Source organism: Tachysurus vachellii, chromosome 14 (genome assembly GCF_030014155.1).
Source record: "Tachysurus vachellii isolate PV-2020 chromosome 14, HZAU_Pvac_v1, whole genome shotgun sequence".
Taxonomy (NCBI): domain Eukaryota; kingdom Metazoa; phylum Chordata; class Actinopteri; order Siluriformes; family Bagridae; genus Tachysurus; species Tachysurus vachellii.
The window spans coordinates 8,165,133-8,188,694 of record NC_083473.1 but is presented as its reverse complement, the minus strand read 5'-3'; the positions used below and the strand labels follow the sequence as shown (position 1 = coordinate 8,188,694).

Below are 23,562 nucleotides of genomic sequence, written 5' to 3'. Positions count from 1 at the left end.
AAAAAAAAAAAAAACGTTATCCAGCGGTGAATATCAAATAATCCAGATGCAGGAAATTGGTGACGATTCAACGTGTGATTCAAAGACACAGTGCGCTTTTAGACTGCATGACTTAATTGGCACAAAAAGCCTGCCTCGGATTTTGTAAGCAAACCTCATTCAGTCTCTGTGATGTATAATGTCTTGATTTAGCTTTACAGCAGAAGAGTGAACGAGGAGGTGGCATGAGGTTCACTCTGAAAATATACAAGAACCAAGCAGTCAGTCAATAACTCAAAGAAGAAGCGGTCTTTCTTTCTTTCTTTCTTTCTTTCTTTCTTTCTTTCTTTCTTTCTCTTGTTAACACTTTTATCCATTTCTCTCTGTATGTGAGCATCAAACCTTTGTGTGCTGTGACGGCATCAGAAACTGTTATTTCTGAAAATCTCAAGGTTTTTTTTTTTTCTTTTTTTTTCCTTTCTTCTTTTTTTCAGACTTAGGATCATGTTTACTTTCGCTATGATGTAAAAACAAACTTTGCGTTTGTTTGTTATGGCGTTAATCTAGGATCTTTTCATATTTCTAATAAAAATCTAATCAATCCTCTGAACTGAGATTTGATTTACTTGCCATTGGGAATTTTGCCATAATTACAGCTGTAATTTTCACAAACGATCCTCAGGCGTGACTGCGACGCACTCAGAAATACTGCTGTCATGTACAGATTTGATGCTAACTGTTTGTGTCATACAAAATGAATTCGCAGCGTTATGAGTAGAAACGGCTGAGCTGATAAGCCGGGAAGTGTGTTCAAGAAGATATTTAGCTCAAAAACACAAAATGGTCAGTGTGTGCATTTAAATGTTTCAGTTTATTGTTCGTAATTTACCTTCTTTCTCAAATATGTATTCAGCGTTATTGGTACGGTACCTTGTGGGCAACATTCTGCAAAAGTAATTTTCTTTTTTGCCCAGCACAAACCACAGTTCATGTTTGCAGAGGGCAAAGGGCAAAGTCTAAAGCAAAAAAGCGTTTGAACTCTACGATGAGATTTCCTTTTTTTTTTTCGCTCACTGTGGCTCTGGGTGGCGAAGACGCTGCATCGTGTAACCTTGGTGTCAGCAGTCTGTGCCGGTCATTTGAATGTGCAGGCACATTGCCAAAGATGAAGTTAATGACCTTAGATGCCACAATCAGCCTTGATGATAGTGCATTGCAATATGAGGGAATTGGTATTCATCGGGTCCACTGCAAGCGATGAATTATTAATGCCTGGCTGCAAGTAAACTTTTCCACCGTGTAGAGGTAGGGAGGGTGGCTGTGGGCTAAACAGTGGGATGGGAAGAGAATATGAAACGCACAGCTCCATCACAAATCGGAGTTTAGACGTACAGCCTACTCCGTTAACAGTTATGTCATCGTTTAATACCGCGTAATGTGGAAATAAATGAGTAAGTCTCAAAGGCATATAATATAAATAGAATCGAATACAATATGACCTTATTATAACAAACCCAATAAGGTGGTAATCGTTTCGCACAGTTAAAGTGAAGCTTGGCGTATTCGCATATTATTTTAGGTAGCGTACTGGGTGCCAGAATTTCATAACTTTCCATGTGCGTAAGTCTCGAGCTGTACGGCAAGGCAGCGCAAGATATTAAAACTATTTGTAACGTAGTCTGTCAGAAGATGTCTTCTCCATGCAGAAGGTAGAACACCTATAGAAGCATTTATAGTGCAGAGATGTTAATGTATGTGCTAATATGCTTTCCTTTCATAAGAGATTACCTATGCCACTAAAACAAATATTACCAATATTACAGAGACAGGGTAAAAGCATAACTCAGCTTCTCATCATCATCAGCATCATCATCATCATCATTATCTTCATGGAATATGAGGTTTAAATTGTGCTGTGTTCCTTGAATGGGAAATGATGCATTGACATTATTAGTGTGGGATTTAAATGTCAAGTCACAGCTATGCATTACAGCAAGATTTCTCACTGCTGCTTGAGCTGTAGCTTAATTAGATCTTCTTCGATTTGGACACTGAGTTTAAGGAGGATTGTAGGCTTCGTTTTTTTAATGATGTCTTTTATTTTGTAAAAGATAGGCAGCTTGGTAACTAATTGCAAATAAAGGTATGATGTATGATTTACGTACTGTGTATACTATATGGACACTTGATCACGACACCTGCTCTTCTGGGAAGGGTTTTCACTGGTTGTTGGTGCACTTGTGATCATTCAGCTACAGGAGAGTCAGTGAGATAGGAACTGTGAGTTAAGGCCCTGGGATGAAGGTCATGGTTCAAGCCCCAGGACCTCCAAGCTGCCACTGTTGGGACCTTGACCAAGGCCCTTAACACCATCTGCTCCAGGATGCTGTATCATGACCCTGTACCCTGACCACAGCTTCCTAAACTACTGTTTATAGAAGGGATATGGAAAGCAAATCACCTTTTAGTTCCAGTGAATGGAAATTGTAAGGCTGTAGCATACAAAGACATCGTCTAGAATGTTTTTTGTGGAAGAACCACACGTGGGGGTCACTGCAAGACTTTCGTACAGAATGTATATTATGGCATCCTTTGACAATTGGCTCATTGATAATTCAGCTCAGACTCTAGCCTAGTCCAGTTCACTACATTTAACTTACATACAATCCACTACATGGACAAAGTTAACATTTAAGTGTCTTGTTAAAAGGGTGGGACTTCACTGGATTTCTGCCATCAGCACTGAGCTCTAAAGCAAAGTGCAACTGTCACAAATCTAATGTATTTTGGGTGTCAGTGTGCCTCTTTTGCATTTCTTCTTTTCATCCTTATGTCTGCCCAAAGCAAACATTTTCCTACATTTTTCTTTGAGTCATTAGCGTCTAACTTTCCCTCCTCATTTCATTATTATGGCGTTTCTCCAAGCTTCCACAGAGAGATCAAACTGTTTCATGCCGTTAGCCCACAATGCCGTCACTGACAGCTGCTGCCTTCTGTCCTTTTCTTTCATTTCTCGAGTTCTATCCTTCATCTCCTAGAGTATCCACACAAACCTGCCAGCAGTATATCTATATTTTAGATTCTTCCTCAACCCCCTTTTTGAGCTAGAGGGGGTAAACTTGATATACAGCTTAAGGCTATGTATGCTCATTTTTCAGCGCCTACTCCCCCTCTGTTGTTTTTTTTATTTTATTCTTCCCACACTTTCACACATGATGTTTGCAAGTGCTGCCAAAATGCTATTTAACCTATTTTCACCACTAAAACTGGAACGCATCGGTACCAGCGTAGCATAAGGCGTAATAAACAAAGTGACTACTTAAAGTTGCCGTATGAATTAATACAACAGAGCCGTCGAATTTCGATTTCTAATCGCGATCGATCAGAAAAAGTTGATTCATTTTCTGCAGCTAATGTCATAGGTTTCTAGAGTAACAGCTTTCACAGGGAATTGTATGAAGGTATTTTAAGTGTGTAATTGTTCATATGGTGAAGCTTTCTCAAAGGAAATGTTTATTTAACATTTTGGGAAGGTGTCTCTAGTATCCGCACTAACAGTCAGTAAGTTTTACAACACTGGAAAAATCTTGAGGACTTTGCTCTTTCTGGTTTCCTGATTAAATGACAATCTGATTTTTATGTCTGTTGAGGAATTGTTTATAGCTTAAGTGATAACAAGAACAAGTGATAACAAGAACTATGTAAAAAAAAAAAATACAGTGTCATTCATACATGCAAAGAGTTTGCCCCTGGTCTCCTTTTTAAATAGTTTTTTAGCCACACAATGAACTAGAAAGCTAGATGATATTTTCTTGTTTTAATTGACATGTTTGTCTTCTTTAAGTCTTTCAAGATGTTCTTTGGCATTTTGTGTTGATTCCCCACATTTCTCTGGCACATGCTTGTGTTGATGCTGCTTCGTATAATCACATTGTGAACATCTAACTAGACTTAAAAGAAGTCTGCTTACTGAAGTTTGCTTTGATCATATATATATATATATATATATTATCATTTTTTATTTTTTTTTATTATTATTAAATTATTTTTTTTATTATTTTTTTTGGCCAACGTCAAAGGCTTCACTCTCTGTGTCAGGTATAATTACAGTTTTCACCCAGTGATTAAGGAAACATCTTCGGTGTGTCAGTGCAGAGTAATTGCCAGTCCAATGCCGGCTTGAAGGAAAAATTGAAATCAAGTAAGCATTGCTCGTGTTCAACAGGTTTGAATTTTTCATAGGTTCAAGTGTTTCCATGATTGTGTCTGTCTGGTGATAGTTGTGATGTTCTTCTTATTGCCAGTTTATTCACTTCACATTAATGCTATGTGTTCTTAAGTTACTTTTAAATCCGGTTTTTATTCCCAGCAAATCTAAGGAGATTGCAGTCAAAAGCACTCGATCTAATAAAACGGAACATTTTGACAAACATTGAGCATCAATATTCAACATAGTCAAGCACCAAGTCTCTCTGGCTGCATTTATTACTAGATTTATTGAGATGTACTTGTTTTCGATCGTAGTAAAATTCAGTGTCCTCGCATGGTGCCAGGTTTTCAATCTGTCAAACACATGGGTTTGCCCATTTGCCAAAAACGAAAGGGTTAGCCCATTAGAGACTGCCGGGAATGCCTTCCTCGGTCTTTATGTATTGGCATTGTATCCAAGGCAAGTCATGCATATTCCTGTTATACACAAGCCCTCGGGTTCTTGGCACAATCTTAAATAACACAGCCATGTTTCTGTATAAAGTACACTTTTTTGGAAATTGCTCTCTGTTTGGAGAACTGGTTTGCTGTCTTATGGTACCATATTGTCCCTGAAACCAAATTTTATTGCTTAGAAATTGCCATCTGCATTGCCTGTTGTGAATTTTCCTGTCTCAGATAGGTTTGATGAAAGTAAGAGATGTGGAGTGATGAACTTGGGAAAGCCAGGGCAGGAAAGTAAAGAAAATACAATGAGCATGCTGATGCTACACAATCTCACAATTGCTGTATTGCTCATAGTAAATGACTATTATTATTATTATTATTATTATTATTATTATTTTGATGTTGCAATTGTAGACAAGGCTCAGTTTTACCTAGAAACCACTTCCAATTCAGTTTTATTTGCATAATCAGTCCTTCAATGATTTCACAATTTTGCAATTGTAGAAATAAACACAAGCCGAAATCTGCAATATTTTGCATATTTAGTCCGAGACTCACCATGTGACATCATCACAAATCCATCGTTAACATTAACTAAATTAGATGGCCAGCTAACTAGCTGCAAGTTTCTAACTTGGTTTCAGTAACCGAGTCTCGAGTTGTTGTTAGATTCTTAGTGTGTTGTAACTGTAGACAAACCTGTAGACAAACCTGTGGAAATATACCATATTTTGAAGTATTTTGTACAGAAGCAGTTTTAGTTTTTCATGCAGGTTCCCAGGTGCCATATCATCCTCTAGGAATTTGCATAGTGGTCATGACAGACCCAAAGCTGTGGAGCTTATTTTGTGGCACAATAAACTGAGCTCATACATAATGCTTACTGAAATATTCTGGGTTAAAAGTCTACTTGGAAAAAGTAAATGAGAGAATTATTTTTTTAAAAAGCAGATTTTTGGATTGTGTTACACAAATTGTCTTTTTAAACTAATCTATCTATCTATCTATCTATCTATCTATCTATCTATCTATCTATCTATCTATCTATCTATCTATCTATCTATCTATCTATCTATCTATCTACTTAAGTATGTATCTAATAGTTCTGCTATGGGCTTGAGTACTTTTTCTTATTTCTTATTTATCTATTTGCTTACTTACTTTCTTATTTATATATTCACTTTTAAATTTTCCTACTTTACTTTTCTTACTGTACTTAATTTGTACTTAAATATTTATTTATTATATTTATTTAAATATTATTTACCTTTTCACAAGTAGCTATAGTACTTACTTTTCTACCTTACCTACTTCCTTACTTGACTCACCGTACTCACATACCCACCTTACTTTAAATACTTACTTACCCACAGTACTTAGTTTCTTACGGTCCTTATTTACTCCATTTGCATATTTACTTAAGGAAATGATCTTACTTCTTACTTATTAGCTTTCTTACTTTCATACACATTTACCTTACTTATTTACCTACTTACTTTCTTACTTACTTTCATACATAGTTACTGAACTTGTTTGCTTTCCTTCCCCTCTTCCTTACCTACTTTCTTTCTCATTTAAATTGTCACCTACCTTACGTTCTTACTTGCTTTCTAATTTGCATAGATACTTCACTAACTTATTTACCTGCTTGTTTACTTTTTTTTTTTTTTTTTAACTTACTTTACTTTCTTACCTACCGACTTTCTTACTTACGTGGTTACTTAACTTGCTTATTTAATACTTATTAGCTTACCTTACTTACTTATCTACTTTTTGTTGAACAAAAGTACATTTCTGTACTAATTCCTGGGGCTCAGTGGTAAAGATGCTGCATGAATTTTTGGGCTGTTTAAATCCTTACAACCCTTGTTTTATCAATCGCAATGATGATTACAATATACACTTTAGAGAATATATTCATTCATTCATTCATTCATCTTCTACCGCTTATCCGAACTACCTCAGGTCACAGGGAGCCTGTGCCTATCTCAGGCGTCATCGGGCATCAAGGCAGGATACACCCTGGACGGAGTGCCAACCCATCGCAGGGCACACACAAACACACACTCTCATTCACTCACGCAATCACACACTACGGACAATTTTCCAGAGATGCCAATCAACCTACCATGCATGTCTTTGGACCGGTGGAGGAAACCGGAGTACCCGGAGGAAACCCCCGAGGCACGGGGAGAACATGCAAACTCCACACACACAAGGTGGAGGCGGGGATCGAACCCCCAACCCTGGAGGTGTGAGGCGAACGTGCTAACCACTAAGCCACCGTGCCCCCCTTAGAGAATATATATCATATGATATTCTTCCACCATGCTACCCAATCCAGTGCATCTTCTCACATGAGCAGTGTTTTTCACAATATTTGAACAACAAAGTCAAAGCAGATGTATTTGATGCCCTCGGCTGCATTCTTACATAAGCCGTTGTGGAGATTGCCTTGTCTGTCTGGGCACGGCGTACACCACCTTCCGTCTGGCAGTCCTGTTTCTGCTGCAGCTCTCAGACCCAGGGGAGGTGCAGGTTCTGTTCAACTGGCTGAAGTGTCAAGAAAAAAAAACAAACAGGCCATACCAATGGATTTTTTTTTTCTGGGCTTTTGTTATGATTTCAAGAGCAGTGGAATTACATGGAAAAAAATAAACACAAAGCTGCTCAAGAAAAAAAATCGTAGTGTCTGTATAGATAAAAAAAATAAAGATGACAAAAACTTTTCCTGTGCTAAATTACTACTATTCAGTGTTATTGCTTATGCGGTAATGAGGAGTGAAACCTGATTAATCTTAGCACCCGTTGTTCCTATCACTTCATCTAAATATAGTGATACTTTGCAAGAATATTGTCTCGCTATTCACATAGCTTGTCCTTGTACTTGCTAACGTGATAATAGTTACTAAAATAACCTGATAATTTCAGAATAGTTCGTTTATCATGTCGGCTCTGGGATTTTTGGTGCCGGTGCTTTGGAATGGTGGTATATCTCCCTGATTAACACGTGTCTAATTTTAAATAAATGGATAAATAAATCATTTGAATAAAACGTGACATGGCACGTGACGTGTCGATTTACATTTTAGTGCTACAGTATAACCAGCGTGTTCACTCCACCTTTAATAATGTCAGAACAGTTGGTGCGGCTGTTGGTGTGATTTGATGAGAAGCTGCATGTTTGGAAATCCTATCATTTAACACTTTTCTGGTGTGCTGCCTGCCCTTTCAAGCACTCCTGCTTGTTGTTGCTATGACAGTGACATATGAAGATAATAACTGCAGTTGGAGTGCACAGTCTTTTTACACAGAAGGCACTCGGTTGTTTTCTGGGAATAAAACATTTGTGAGTTTGACAAAGAAAATAGAGAAATAAATATACACAAGGACACTATAACACATGTATTGTTTAATTGGTTTAATCTTTGGTGCGAACCTTTGTTCAGATCAGATCACAGCAGTCACACCGACGGTCTCGGTCCGCTTACGTGTGAACTCCAGCACGAAGTCGACTCTGAATCGATTCACTACAGGAAGTGAACCGAATCTACCATGTTTTTTAAGTTGCAGGTCGAATTATTTCGCAGATTCAAAGACGCAAACTGAGGCACAGATGTATAGTACCGCTACAGAAATGCTCCCATGGTGGGTGTGATAAGAATTATTGCTTTTCACACCTCAAATAGTTTATCTTCTGTGATTGCAGAAACCAGCTAAACAGAATCTTGGGTTATGTTTGATGTTTCACACTGCTAATACTTTGCTCAGGATTAACGATTACTCCTGGCCCTTCAAAAATCTGACGTTTCACACTGTACATTCCTAAACCCTGGATTAAGGTTAATTATTTGCATGGCGGCTTTAAATAACGGTTTACCTCTTTGCTTTGGCAGTCCTGCTTCATCTAGATTACAGGTGTGAAATAGGGATAAAAGAAGGGTTTAGAATGACATTAAGTCCAGTGTAAATAACAATATAATGCTTACAGTTAGTCATTTAGATAATTAAATAAATAAATGACTGGAAGATTTCCAAGGATACATTTTCAGATCTGTGGAACTCCTTTAATTTGGGTTCAAGCAATAGGCTAGTCTGAGTTTCTCTATCCGTTAGCTCCAAGAAAAAGATAAAGTTCAAATGCATGATGCCATAATGCGGCCCTTTAAAGCGAGATTTGGTGAAAGGAAAAATAACGATACATAATAAAAACCTCAAAATGGGCATCAACACCAGCATGGTTCCCTTAATGAGACCATTACGATGGAAGAATCCAGAGAGACGTCTAACCATGCAATGTTTTCTAAATAAAAGGCTTGACAGTTTGTCATTCTTACGCCGGACTTACATTAACAGCTATGTAATCTGTGCGTCTTTAGAGTAACACACGGGAGCGAACCAGCTAAAGTGCCTTGCTCTGGATTTTATTGCGTAGCTTTTATAGGAAAGGCCTAAGGGGAATTTGTAGAGAGAGTGGAAACGGAATGGCGCTTATAACCCCAGTAAAAGCTCTCCTGGGGCCGGAGAGACACTTTAAGTCCACTGACCATCATGATCAGACTGAGATTTCATGGAAAGGTTTGGCTTTTATGAAAAAACATGATTGAAGAACGTGTTTTTAGGTTTAGGAGGAAGCTCTCGGTGTACAATCAGTCTCTGGGGCCGTGTCTAACAGCCTGCGTGCGCAGTTATCACAGGGTGCTGTACTCTAGATTTTATTACTTTCTTCAGATTAACGCCTGATTCCGTCAAAATATTTAACCAAATTTTGTCAGCCACTATTATTGCTTTAAATGAGTCAGACATGTCAGTGCAAAAAAAAAAAAAAAGGTGTGTATGGAGTTGATGTTGAATTCATGTCGTGTGCACGTATTTCATTCCGGTTTGCCTCGTGTATTTATGCATTACAGTTAAGCAAACACTTTAATCGAAACCACTTAATTAGCCAACCCTGAGCACTAGGAATAAGCGATTGTGAATGGAGTTGAAAATGTCATGTTTGTAAAGTGTCTAATTCCTTCGGTCTGGGTTTGAGGTGTGATGTTGCTATAGCATTAAATTAGTGGGGGGTTTTTTTTTTGTTTGTTTGTTTTTTTTTTGTTTTACAAATAAATCTTCATCAACTCTAATCCTGCTTAAAATAAAGAACAGTGCTACCAGTTTACACTCTCACCAGCCATGAGGAAATTCAGTTGACCTGGATAGACCGCGGTTCATCCACGCAAATATACCGCATTTAAAACTCATCATGCCTTATTCTCTATTACGACTAAAGACCATTATTATTACTAATTGCCTCAATTAATTTTCGACAGCTCAAATTGTCAGTGTAACCAGCAAATTAGCCCATCATCATCATCATCATCGTCATTATCTCTGAGCTTAATTAAGAGCAGTTTCTACATATCGTCAGAGTATTGTATTAAATTAGACTTCACTTTTTTTTTATAGACATCAGAAGCTAGATTAAGAATAAAGTGTTAATTATCGCTAGGAGAGATGTGTATGTCAGGTTATAACACACTTCCCAGTGGTGTTTTTATAGTGCATACCCATACAATGTTGCTCTCTACTGTCTTGAATATAAGGCTAGGTGCAGAAATAACAAAAAAAACACAACAGGTTGAGTCATTATAGGAAAATGATCAACCCATTGGTGTGTTTTATTCCCCCTATGCCGCAGCAATCTGCTAAGTCGAAATGTACAGTGTATCCTCCTATAGGCAAGACCAACAAGTCCGAAAACGCCAACACTTGTGTTTCTTTAAACGTCAATTTATCAACAGTTTTCACACACTTTTTACTCGTTACTAGTTTACTGGGTGTGTCCCAGTGTAAGCTGTTACCACAGAAACAGTCTAGTCACATATTAGAATGAGGGATGGAATAAAACAATAAAAGAACAATACAGTCTATATATATGGTATAGCTGTGTTATCTTTTATATACTGTATATGAACACCAAACTGCTCTCTCTCTCTCTCTCTCTCTCTCAAGTTTTCTTTTTACTCATTGGTTTCCATTTTTTTTCCAATTTGCTCTCATTTCTTTCTCTTTCCCTCTTTCACACACTACCCAGTGGTGACTCTACACCTTGTCCACAAAATACAAGGAAAAAATCCAGATGCTAAATAAACTTGGGTGAGTATCAGTGTACTACGGGTGATTGTTTAGCGGATCCTGTGTAGGGGAGCGAGTCTGCTTATCTACTTGATATGGGATTACAGTATTTAGGGTGTCTTGTTTTTTTTCTGGTGTTCATTCTTACACTGTACATGCCTAGCATAATAAACTAGTGCTGTCTCTGTGAAGCTGCAGGGTTTGGAGCAAGCATACAGTCTGATAAACACCTAAGCCAGCACCTGGTATAGAGAGAGAGAGTGTGATAGAGAGAGAGAGTGTGATAGAGAGAGAGAGTGTGATAGAGAGAGAGAGAGTGTTAGAGAGAGAGTGAGTGTGTTAGAGAGAGAGTGAGTGTGATAGAGAGAGAGTGTGATAGAGAGAGAGAGTGTGATAGAGAGAGAGTGAGTGTGTTAGAGAGAGAGAGTGAGTGTGATAGAGAGAGAGAGTGAGTGTGATAGAGAGAGAGAGTGTGTGTGAGAGAGAGAGAGAGAGAGAGAGGTGCATCGATACAGTTATTTCTCAGACTGAACACACTATAGATAAATGGGTATGTTGTAGTAGGGATTTGTGTTATTGTGTTTTTTTTATTCAGCTCTGTTTATGTTGAATCCTGATAGCAATGCTGAGTGCTGAGAGCAATAAAAGTTATTGCGTATAAACAGTAGCTTTATTAGAGACATCGAGAGTGGCCAACAGGCCAACCCGAGCACACAGGGTTCAGTGTGAAGGTATCCGTGAGAGATGTGTCCAGCGTGAGCCTCTGTATCGTCACGTCACTGCTCCACGCTCAGGAATACCTTCGTATGCAAGCAGCTAGCATCACCTATCATCACTGATAATGACTTTGCTTATTTAGTTCTGCTCTGAATAAGTTATTTCTCATAACAAGTTTACATATAGTCCACAAGAGCAAATAATAACTGAATTTACACCAATGAACCAGTTTAAATTTGTATCCGTTCGAGTCTTAACCCTCTGAGATGTTACCTGGATGATCTAAGGCTGGTTATATGTTTTGTGAAAGTTCTTCATGCGTCCCTTGTTTGTCCCGAGCCGTTAAACTGCTCACTGTTCTTATGGAAAATCCTCCAGGTCCTAAAAATTCCTTTTCCAGCATCTTCTGTATATTTCACTCCTTTTACTCACTATATGATGCTGAGATCCAGCTCTATACATTTAGGACAACCGAGCGACTCGTATTACAAAGATACAAACATTAACGTGCTGATGCTGAAGAAGGCAACATGATACATTTTGAGCCACAGGGGGGTGTAAACTTTTGAACTTTTTTCTAGATCGTTATTTTGTATAAACATCTTGGTTCCTTTAGTGTTGTCTTTTAGAAGTTATTAAAAAGATATTCATCCCAGATTGTTTTCAAAAGAGAAAATAACAATAAGCTGTACTGATCATGGGGGGCACGGTGGCTTAGTGGTTAGCACGTTCGCCTCACACCTCCAGGGTTGGGGGTTCGATTCCCGCCTCCGCCTTGTGTGTGTGGAGTTTGCATGTTCTCCCCGTGCCTCGGGGGTTTCCTCCGGGTACTCCGGTTTCCTCCCCCGGTCCAAAGACATGCATGGTAGGTTGATTGGCATCTCTGGAAAATTGTCCGTAGTGTGTGATTGCGTGAGTGAATGAGAGTGTGTGTGTGTGTGCCCTGTGATGGGTTGGCACTCCGTCCAGGGTGTATCCTGCCTTGATGCCCGATGACGCCTGAGATAGGCACAGGCTCCCCGTGACCCGAGGTAGTTCGGATAAGCGATAGAAAATGAATGACTGAATGAATGAATGTACTGATCATCCTGTTTAAAAGTTTACACCCCCCCCTGCTGTTAATGTATCATGTTGCCTTCTTGAGCATCAATGGCAGTTTTTTTTTGTAATAGTCGTGTAAAATAATGGATCTGAATGGATCCGAAAATCACATAGTCGGTGTTGAAAAGGAGTGAAATATGCAGAAGATTCTGGAAATATGCAAACGAATGTTTAGGACCTGAAGGAACAGTGTGTAGTTTAACTGCTCAGGACAAACAAGGGACTCATGAAGAACTCTCACTAAACATATAAACATCACTAAAAATAAAGTCTGAGGTAAAGAATCGTGCAGACATAAATATTTGATTCATTCAAACAAATTTAATTAGTGTTAATTCAGTTTTTATTGTGTCTTTTGGCTTATATGTACAGTACAATTGTCTGCCAGGATTCTTCCAGGAATATGTAAACCTGTGACCTCATCTGTATTTATCTTTTAGATCGAGTTATAGGAAGATTTATTAAGCTTTATTGGCTGTCCTTTTCTGCTCCATGGTTCTTCCGTCTCATTCTTCTGTACATCCGAAACGAAGAGGTTGCACAGACCTCGACAGGATTGTTCCGTTCGTTCCTTTAAAGGTCTTCTGAGAAACACATCAGTAAACGGTTGCACCTGTTTAGAGTGTAACCTCTTAAGAAACCTGGAACTGATATCTATGCAAAGAAGCTGAGCACTCTGCAAGCGAGCGGGAGTCCTGCCCTTCACACTACGGCAAGATCACTCGAGAAAATAACCACGAAGCAAACATTCTGCCTACGAGTCGTTTGAGCTCAGGTGAAAAGGACTAACGTGCAGGTTATGATTAAGGTCAGTGTGTATCAGCAGGCCTTATTGATCGACAGGGAGTGATGAAGTGCGGTTATTCTAAAGCTTGACCTACAGCTGCAGCTGCTACTTTGCTCCACAGGGGAACGTTTCTCCGTAATGAACGATCCCGGTCATTATTCGACTCTCTCTCTCTTATACGTTTAGCGCTATAATTACTGCTTCGCTGTACTCGTGATACCCGGCTGGTCATAGCATATGCGCTCGCTAATTTGACAAGTGCTCCCAAGATCATAACCAGAGCTATTTAGGATTTATGGTAGGTTTTTTAAATTTATTTATTTATTTATTTTTAACAGTATGTAAGATTTTTAATACCTGGATTTGAGAAAGCTGACATAAAGGTACAAGATGACACGAAACATGATCCACGTCGTGTTAATTTAATTCGGTGTGTGCTGATTAATTGAATACTTTACGAGGGTAAAAGGCAAGCTTGTGTTCTTAATTAATACGTGTCTTCTATTACGGTTACTTTATTGCTTCCGATTAATTACGTTATGCACGTAAACGTAGTAAAGCGGCAGGACATCGAATTCTTTCCAGTAGACTTCACCTGCCTTTAATAGATTTGGTTAGATTTATATTGAGATCAGCTCAGATACAGAGCAGCTGCAGGTCCGTCCCTGCGACGTCAAACTGACCGCTAGGTCACACGTACGCTGGTATTTTCAGGAAGACAGGGCTCTCGCAGGCAGCGTGAGGATATGCCCACTGTACACGTGTTTTATTTCCGACATGCTTTCATGGAGTTTGCCGATCCATCAGCTCGACACCGAGACCTGTTACAGTGCAACCAGTCAGTGCTGAACCCTGACCTCGCTGCAAAAACATCTCTGGTTGTGCTTTTACTGTGTAAGATATCCATGGATAATTCAACTCTGACTTTTCCCTGCGTTTGAGGTGTTTTAAAAGCAGCCATGCTCGAAATCGATTGATTTAGTTTTGGTTAAGTGAAATAGAATAGCACTATACTGAGTTTTATTAAGCTTTCGCAGGGCTACATAGGGCCTTTTCATAGGGCTAAATAGGGCCTTCATCATGCCTTATACCTGATATCTTTATAAAGGCTTATTCAAGCAGCCATTGGCTGTCAATGAGGGGACTAATATTGAATGAGTTTGCAAATTTGTGTGTGTGTGTGTGTGTGTGTGTGCGCGAGTGAGTGTGTGTGCATGTGTGTGTGTGATCATGTGTGTGTGAATGATTGAGAGTGTTTCTGTGAGTGAGTGAGTGAGTGTGTGTGAGTGAGTGTGTGAGCATGTGTGTGTGATCATGAGTGAGTGAGTTAGTGAGTGTGTGAGTGTGTGTGTGTGTGAGTGAGTGTGTGTGTGAATGAGTGTGTGTGTGTGTGTGTGTGTGAGTGGTGTCATATCCAGAGTGTATTCCAGTCTTGCTCCCAGAATTCCAGAGATCCACAGCAGCCCTGACCAGGATAACAGTCCTACTGAAGATGTATGATTGAAATTCCCAGACCGGTAATCTTGAAAGCAGTGATGCAACAAAGTGAGGGAAAAGAGATGACTATTGGCAGGAACAAAGTATCGCTGCTGCCAAATAGTTTTGCATTTCTAAGCTCAAGGGCACTTTATTGAATCTCTTGCGCTGGCTGATGAAATGAGTCAGGTTTCTGTCGAAAATAGCAGAGAATTATTTCAGGTCAACGTAAATAAAAAGAAACTGCCGAGATTGCGTGTCAGCTTTACTGTAGGAAAGGAGAGCTCGATTGTTAGATAATGTATTCTTCTTTTCACAGGAGCGCTGTGGTGAGAGAAGCGATGTACAAGGATTACAGATCTACAGGCAGAGCTGCAGGTAAGAGCCGAACATGTCGCAGACGTACACAACCTCGGCGTCACAGCAGGCGCCACGGCCACTTTCTGACTTTGCAGCTGGAAAACGTGACTCTGCTGCCACGGCTTCTGCTCTGCACTTGATAAATCTGTCATCGCCTGTGTGAGGAGAGCGACTCTCGATAACAGCGTCTCGTCCCAGGAGATCCATGTTTCACGATAGATCAGAAGCACAAGCTAAACCTTCACTAGCCTCTACAGCTTCTATCTGTTTTTTAATGAATGGTTGAAAGTTTTTCTTTTCAGAGGGCAGATATGAGATGATATCGGTGCAGTTTGACAAGTTTCAGGATGTGTTTTGGTTTTGAGCCGCACGTCAACACGAATAGTTCCAACAGTCGCGCCGGCGTTCTGAGAGGAAGACTGACTCACAGTGAATTAAATAAGACTCAAAGTGAATTAAATAAGAAAAGTTTTCTAAGTTTTAGTTTCATGGGATTTCCTAGATAAGATATGCATAATTTATATCAGCGCTTCAAGCATCCTCATTTCAGCACAACTTCCAGTAGTTACACAAAAGTGCTGAAATCTAACCGTTGGACATCAATTGCTTGACAAATTGGTGTCCAAATTAATGTCAAGAGTTTTAGAAGTAACTTCTTAGCCTGAAATTCCCCTCAACTAGCTATTGTTTGTTTTGTTTTTTTTTTTTTTGCTTTGTTCCACTGTCAGATATAACCTCAGGATTCCAGGAAGAAACTTGTACAGAATTCTAATAAGGATTGATTTCATATACTGGAATTATTCCTGTAAGATTCCTGAAGGAACTGAAATGAACAGAAATATCTTGTAGGAACAATAACATGGTTTTAATGACGTTTAGCTATTCAGGGCTACAGGACAATGATCATTTTATTTAGTTTTAGAGTATTTTTATGTCATTAATATTATTTGAATTATTCTTTCTTTCTTTCTTTCTTTCTTTCTTTTCTTTTTCTTTCTTTCTTGCTTTCTTTTCTTTCTTTCTTTCTTTTGTTGTTTCATTCTTTTCTTTCTTTTCTTGCTTTCTTTATTTTCTTGCTTTCGTTCTTTCTTTCTTTTCTTTCTTTCTTGCTTTCTTATCTTTCTTTCATTCTTTCTTTCATTCTTTTCTTTCTTTCTTTCTTGCTTTCTTTCTTTTTTCCTTTCTTCCTTTCTTTCTTCCTTTCTTTCTTTCTTTCTTTCTTTCTTTCTTTCTTTCTTTCTTGTTTTCTATTCTTGCTTTCTTTCTTGGTTTCTTTCGTTCTTTTCTTGCTTTCTTTCTTTCTTGCTTTCGTTCTTTCTTTCATTCTTTTCTTTCTTTCTTTCTTTCTTTCTTTCTTTTTTCCTTTCTTCCTTTCTTTTGTTCTTTCTTTCTTTCTTTCTTTCTTTCTTTCTTTCTTTCTTTCTTTTCTTGCTTTCTTTCTTTCTTGCTTCCATTCTTTCTTTCATTTCCTTCTTTCTTTCTTTCTTTCTTTCTTTCTTTCTTTCTTTCTTTCTTTCTTTCTTGCTTTCTTGCTTTCTTGCTTTCTTTCTTGCTTTGATTCTTTCTTAAGTTCTTTGCTTGCTTGCTCATAAGTGCAGGTGTTAGCTTTACATTCTGTACATTCAGCTTATACACTCGCTCAGATTGGTGATTAATATCAAATAGATGAACCAGAACATGTTTTATCAGTTTGCATGGGTTCCACTGTCATAAACCAGGCTTTATGTGTGTGTGTTTTTTTTGTATTCTTTCCTGCGAGGACTTTTTCTTGTTAGCAATGTCAACACCTCTGTTTACATGATGATTTATTTACAGTGATTCACTGTACCGCTGAGCTTTTCCCGAACGCAGGACAGATGAATGAAAACCACAGCGCAGGCCTCTCCGAGGTCCAGCACAAAGGAGACTCTGGGATCAAACCCAGACAGTCCGATTGAGCCAGTCAACAAACGAGCATCTGTGAGGGAAAGAAAGTAGTTAATTTTGTGAAAGCTCAAAGGAACAAGGTGTCTGTAGGAGATGAGCGTGTTTTTTTTTTTTTTCAATTAAGCTCACGCTAGGCTGCCCACAGCAGCAGGGTCACGGCGAATTCGGAGACAGACGACCGGCCTGTCATACACATGGCCGCTTTTACACTCGATAGTCTTGAGCTGGAGCTTCAAGAACCAAAGCCGCCTCTTTACTTAAGAGCCTGACTCCCATTAACCAGAACTATGACTCATCATTCAGTAGGAGGCATGTCTGTCAGTTAAATGCTCAAAAAGACACCCTCGTTGTCTCCGCTCTGGCACTTGTACCCTTCATAGTAAGTTTTCCTTTGGGTTAGCTATTGCTTTATACCTCGGAGTTCGGCTTTGCACCTGATTACTTGCGTGAGCATGAGGAATTGCTTTCCTGTTCTCTAGTCATCTGGGAACAGGGGGAAGGGGTGACAGGTGTTAGGGGGTGAGGTAAAGGCTCTAAAGGCTCCGCTCTAGCTGTGACTGGCATCAGAGCAGTCCGTAATGAGCTCAGGGTCCAGGTGAATAAGCCAACTTAATGAATCCAGGGTGTCTGATTGATGTAATGTATAATAGAAGCGAGGGCCACAAAGTGGCCAAGCGACGGACTCGCTCTTGCGCTGCATGACTCAAAACCGGCAATTAATATCGCTCGAGCTTTTCTGTGTTCATAAACTTCAGCTGTCTGTTGTGGCTTTAAGCCTTCTGAGTGGCATGAGCGAGCGGTGAAATTACTTTAGAAAAATCTCAGCAGTCTTTCTCTTAAAATATAGAATTGTCTGGGGAATATTGGATTGAGCACACAGCCAATATTTCATATTATTCCAGGATTTATCATGCTCATTTCCGTAAAGCCCTTCCCTTCACCTCCTTTCTCAGACTGTAATAGTATAATTCGGTGCACGGTGACCCACAGCCGCGGAGCGATAAGGAAGCGATTCCTGACACATTTCGGGCAACAGAATAAGGTTCAAATGCTTTGCAGCAGCATCAGCCACCCAAATCTATCAATATTTATTTGGCAGGTTGGTCCCAGCGCTAATCCAATTGTTGGTAATATTGCTCTAGTTCTGTATCTCACTACTGTCTTCCACAGGGACGTTGTGCTCCGGCCACAAACATGCGTCCCATCATGCATCATCCTCTTGAGATTTCCAGAGGCCTAATGTAGCCAGTTCATTTTTTGTATGCACTGACGTAACACTTATACTTCACGGGGAACACAGCGACAGATTACAGCACAGTGAATTTCTTTCTTCACATATCCCAGCTTTGGAAAAAAGAGCACAGGGTCAGCCATGATACAGCATCTCTGGATCAGGGAGGGTTAAGGGCCTTGCTCAAGGGCCCAACAGTGGCAGCTTGGCAGTCCTGGGGTTTGAACCCTGAGCTTTAACTGTTAGGGCCACCTGTGGGTTTTCACATATCCCAGCTAAGTAGGAAGGTGGGGTAAGAGGGCAGGGTTAGCCACTGTGCTGAGCCCCTGGAGCAGTTAGGGTTAGGGGCTTTGCACAAGGGGCCCAGCAATAGTAGCTTGGCAGTTCAGAGGCTCGAACCTCGATCTTCCGATCAGAGACCCAGCGCCTTAACCACTGAGCCACCACTTCCCTACAATCTCACAATCGGGTCACAGTCTCACACCACACACACATTCACACACTACAGAATGTTTAGATACTGTATGTCACTCAGCTACAACGCATGTTTTTGGACTAGTAGAGGAAACCAGAGTACCTGGAGGAAACCCATAAAGCAAAAGGAACACATGCAAACTCCAAGTTTATATATTTAATTTCATATGCCTGTCTGTGTTCGTGTGTGTGTGTGTGTGTCTGTGTGTGCGTCTCACTGTCGTCAAATGAATTGCATATAAAATTAGCTACCACTTCAAATAAGAGGCAAGAGACAGTGTTGTCTACATGATTCATCTCTCTGTTCACTTACGCTTGAGGTCTGTTCTGGTGCATAAATCAGCTGTAATGATAAATAATGACAGGGTAATTAAAAAACAGGAGCCTACAAGCAGACCATTGGCAGGTTCAGACAGATGATTAAAAATACTATTAGAAATAATTGAACAGAAAATTCTTTCACCCTTTGTGTTTCCTAGAAAACTCTATAAAACACATAGGAAGCAACACCGAGCATGACAAATGCCTCTACTTTGTGAGCTAATATTACAATAATATATTTAAGAAATTAAATTGATGTTAAAAATGAGTTACAAATACATTGGTTTTAGTAAATACATGAATTTTGTATAAATTTACGAATAAAAGTGTCTCATTATATCTTACACACATTATGATTTCATGACCTTGAGTTAGTATATCTGAGAACCAAAGGTCTAACGAATGCTATGTGCCGGATCATGCGTTAATTCAGTTGATATCAGATTCATAATGACGAGGATATCATTGCCATATTGTTAAATTAATCCATATATCCAGAGATGAATTATTCATGTTGCAAAATAACGATTTTTTTTTTCAGTCTGTATTTTCTATCCCTTTTTTTTCCTAGCTTAAAAGCAATTCTTGTGTTTAACAGCAGCGGTGCAGATGTTCGTCTGAGATGCTTCTCCTTTTTTTTGCATTACCTGATTCTGAATACTCACACATTTGGGGTGTCTTTTTCTTGGTCTGAACTTGTTTCCTTTTACTGTTTCCGTGTGGCTTTGCTTCGTCTTGTTTATCCTGTTTTCTGATTAGCTGCTGTTTTTTTTTTATTTTTATAAACTGCCCCTTCCTGCATCTACTGTAAATAATTCCCCATCTTGTGCTACAAAGCTTCACCAGATCCACTTATTCATATCATAATCATAGCCTAGCACAGGGGTAATCCATTAGTTTGTCATGATTGGCAGTTTATATACAGGTAAAAGCACCTCATATGAGGGGCAGGAGAGATCTGGCATGCAATGTGTGTGATGACACAAAAATATAGGAGCCCATATGTTGTATTTTTGCACAATAAGACACCCAATTAAGCTTTTTTTTTTTTACAACATTTAAATATACTTGTGTGGTATTTTGAAACGGCGTAACAACTTCATTGCATTGTAAGACGCACATGTAGGTTTTTTCTACATTCACATGGGTAAATCAGAGCGTTATTTCACACTCACTTAAGTGCACTTAACTAAAGCAAAACAGTTTACAATCTGGACATTAACATTGTTTTATGGGATTTTTTGTCATAATAGTGGTGTTGGTGCAGGGCTGTGAGGGATGTGTGATTACTTGTTTTAATGCCATTCATGTGTGTGATTGAGGGACATCATTCTCATCTGCCATCGTCCTGTCAGTCACTGCGTCTCACAGGAGAGGCTGCTTGTGCCTCTCGGCTAACGTCACGTGACTCCTGCTCTGTGCCACGACTGCGGCTCGTGCTAAAAAGAACAGACGCGCATCACTTCATAACTGTAGGGTCCGTGTCCGACTGAACTACATTTATTCTAGTGTCTTTTTCACACTACGCTACTTGAAGGGCCAGAACAAATGACCTTGCGGTCAAATGACCGTCAATTGAATAGCCCAGCCCTGGCATCTCACCCCAGGAAGGACATCTGTGGGGGAGGTGGTAGCCTAGTGTTTAAGGTGTTGGACTACTGATCGGAAGGTTGCAAGTTTGAATCCCAGGTCCACCAGGCTGCCACTGCTGGGCCCCTGAGCAAGGCCCTTAACCCTCCATTGCTTAGTTGCATAAAATGGGATAAAAATGTAAAAATCGTTCTTTATAATGGCGTCTGTCAAATGCCATAAATGTAAATGTATCCACTTTAGCGGTTACAGAAACTGAACTGAAACTTTCTTTTGACGTGTTTTTTTAGACAATGATGGTTTTCTTGTTTAATATGGTAGGATATTTTTATATTTGCGGATGGTTGGAAAGCTGATAAGTTAATGGAGATTTCTCCAGTGCTGAGGACGGATCCAGAGATCCAGAGAGGTTCTGGAGGTTTCCACTAATGTGCTAGCTTTTCCATGCTGAGGATACGGTGGCTTGTGGCTTGACTGACAGCTTGTCAGCACTTCAAATCATTTTTACAACCCAGCAATTAAGTGGGTAAACTTTTCTCACATTTACTGCACAGGAAACTATTTCCTTTCTCGTCGCCTTTCTCTTACGAAATGAAATTGGCTACAAAATGATTAGTTTGATTTATGGATTTCTTTCAAACCATCTTTTATTATTATTTTTTTTCATGAATGTCCTGCCACAGCGCTAATGCACCGCTGTAATAGCGGCCAGTACCCATTGTAATTACCAATCTTTTTTTTCCCGTTTTTTTTTTTTTTTTATTGCGAAGTCAAATTACTTTTTGATTCAGATGCACTCACGGAATAAGGAAGTCGCTGAAAGAACATCAGTGTTGAAAAGAGGGTGGAAAAAAGGATGGGGGTTGGAGAACAGATAAAGGAACAGGCTGTCCCTAAGGATAAACTAAATGAAATACGAGTACAGTCTGTCTTTTACTCATCTTTTAGGGGAAGCTAAAAAAAAAATGTATTCTATCTAGCAAACATTTAACCTGCTTTTATTAGGGCCTAGCTTAGAGTCTTTATAATCATAACATCTGCTTATCGTGACCGCTTTGTTTTCCTCTGGTGACCCACTCAAAGGTCACATTTTTGCATATTTTTTTATTCATTTATTTTTTATTTTTTGAGTGTAATATAAAACGCATATCTAACGCATCAAATCGTTTCCCACATTCGGATCATTTACACATAAAAGTCGTCTGGTTCGGCGTGACATTTAAACGAGTCACGTGTCCGTCTACAAGGTTCACACGTTACAGAAAAGTCTAAACCTTTGTCTGCTTTTCTGTCATGAAATCAATAGCGCTCTACTTTCACCAGCAATTTGGCAGTGTTTTTGTTTTAACCTAGTTGTTTGCTCCAGGTTCTGTTTTATTTTTCACAATTTGAATAAAAATAACGTGCCAGCGTTCTCACTGCACGCATCATCTAAAAGTTATTCGAGACAGAAAAGATTAAAACAGTAATGGCTGCGTTCACCTAAAAGTGCTCCATGCCTCATTTATTCTGTAATTGCTCCTAGATTTTTTGAAAATATTCTTAAAAAAAACCAACAAAAGAAAACACTGCAGTCCGAATCATTTTCCGACTAATGCTCGTTCCTTTCCTTCCTGAAAATCACCCTGACAGCTTTTTATTTAACGTGTTATTTGACTTTTTTTTTTTTTTTTTCTCAGCTAAAAACCTCAAAGTTGTTTTGTGCGAATGACAGAAAGTGTTTCATGGTGAAGGTCTGGCTGCTTTTGCTAACCTGTAATGTGCAGCGATACGCACGCATCAGTGAAATTCCACAGCTAATTTCGCCCGGCTTATACACCGGAAAAATAATACCATATGAACACCTGCGTCAGAAACGATTTGTAGACCGTAGAGCGTCTTCATTATTCTGGAAATAACAAGAGAACGTTGGACGTCTATGTAGGGTTTAACGAAACTAGACTTGTGTCGATATTTGGATCGTAATGCAAAATGTCTTACTATACAATCATTTATTTATTTATTACTGTAGATTATTGTCACTGTATCCGAGAACGTAGTCAACTAGACCCATACACAGGATGGAAGCTATCCTTGGTTTATTACACGAAGACATGACAGAAAACATCGTAACTTAAGCAAAACATATAACAAACCTAAACGCGAACATCCACAAACTTAATAGCACAACTAGAACAAAGGAACAATCATAATTACACATTACGTAAAAACAAAACCCGATCGCAACAGCACAGGTTTATTAAAGGTTGTAAACAAAAATAAAATACTAAATGGAAGGCATCAGCTTCAGAAGAGGGAGAATCTGAAATAACAGACTTCTGTCTGAAGCAATAAAACCTTAACCAGTCTGTTCGAATGGCATTTGACGCAGTTTAACACGTGACTATTGCTGCCTTTATGACAAGTCTTTCCATTCAGCTGCACCACTCGAATCTTACTTGGCAGGATAGGCTTTGTCAATGTTTTTGTGTCCCAAATTGCATACGTATGCATTGTTTTACGATGTCGTGTAGTAAAAATAGTGAGTAGTGTGTTGAGTTGAGTGAGAATTACAAGAAGAAGAAGTGCACTTTAAGTACCCAGATGATGGATGCACTTTTTCAACTAAAATGTGGAATGGTGGACACTTAATGAAATCAACGCTTTCAGCTTTGCTTACATAGAGGAAGAGGGGCGGGGCTACCAGGCGCTGACGTAAAAACGTTTTCAAGATGGCCGGCGATACTCCGGTGGACGTCGCCCTGTGATTTGTTTTTCAGCGTTTTAAAAAATTTGTCTGCGTTTGATTTCATTTGCCATCGACTGGGAAATTGCTTATTGTTCC

The 23,562-nt window shown here is 39.2% G+C and overlaps 1 protein-coding gene across 7 annotated transcripts in view; it reads left to right on the top strand.

Annotated features, from left to right (window-relative positions):
• Nucleotides 1–23,562, top strand: part of enox2 (ecto-NOX disulfide-thiol exchanger 2) — a 247,092-nt gene that overhangs the window by 36,615 nt on the left and 186,915 nt on the right. For all 7 annotated transcript variants that reach the window (XM_060887123.1, XM_060887126.1, XM_060887130.1 and 4 more), the window contains one exon: nt 15,156–15,214. In XM_060887123.1, the coding sequence (XP_060743106.1) occupies nt 15,178–15,214 (37 nt within the window). In that variant the 5' untranslated portion in view covers nt 15,156–15,177. The remainder of the gene's footprint in view (nt 1–15,155; nt 15,215–23,562) is intronic.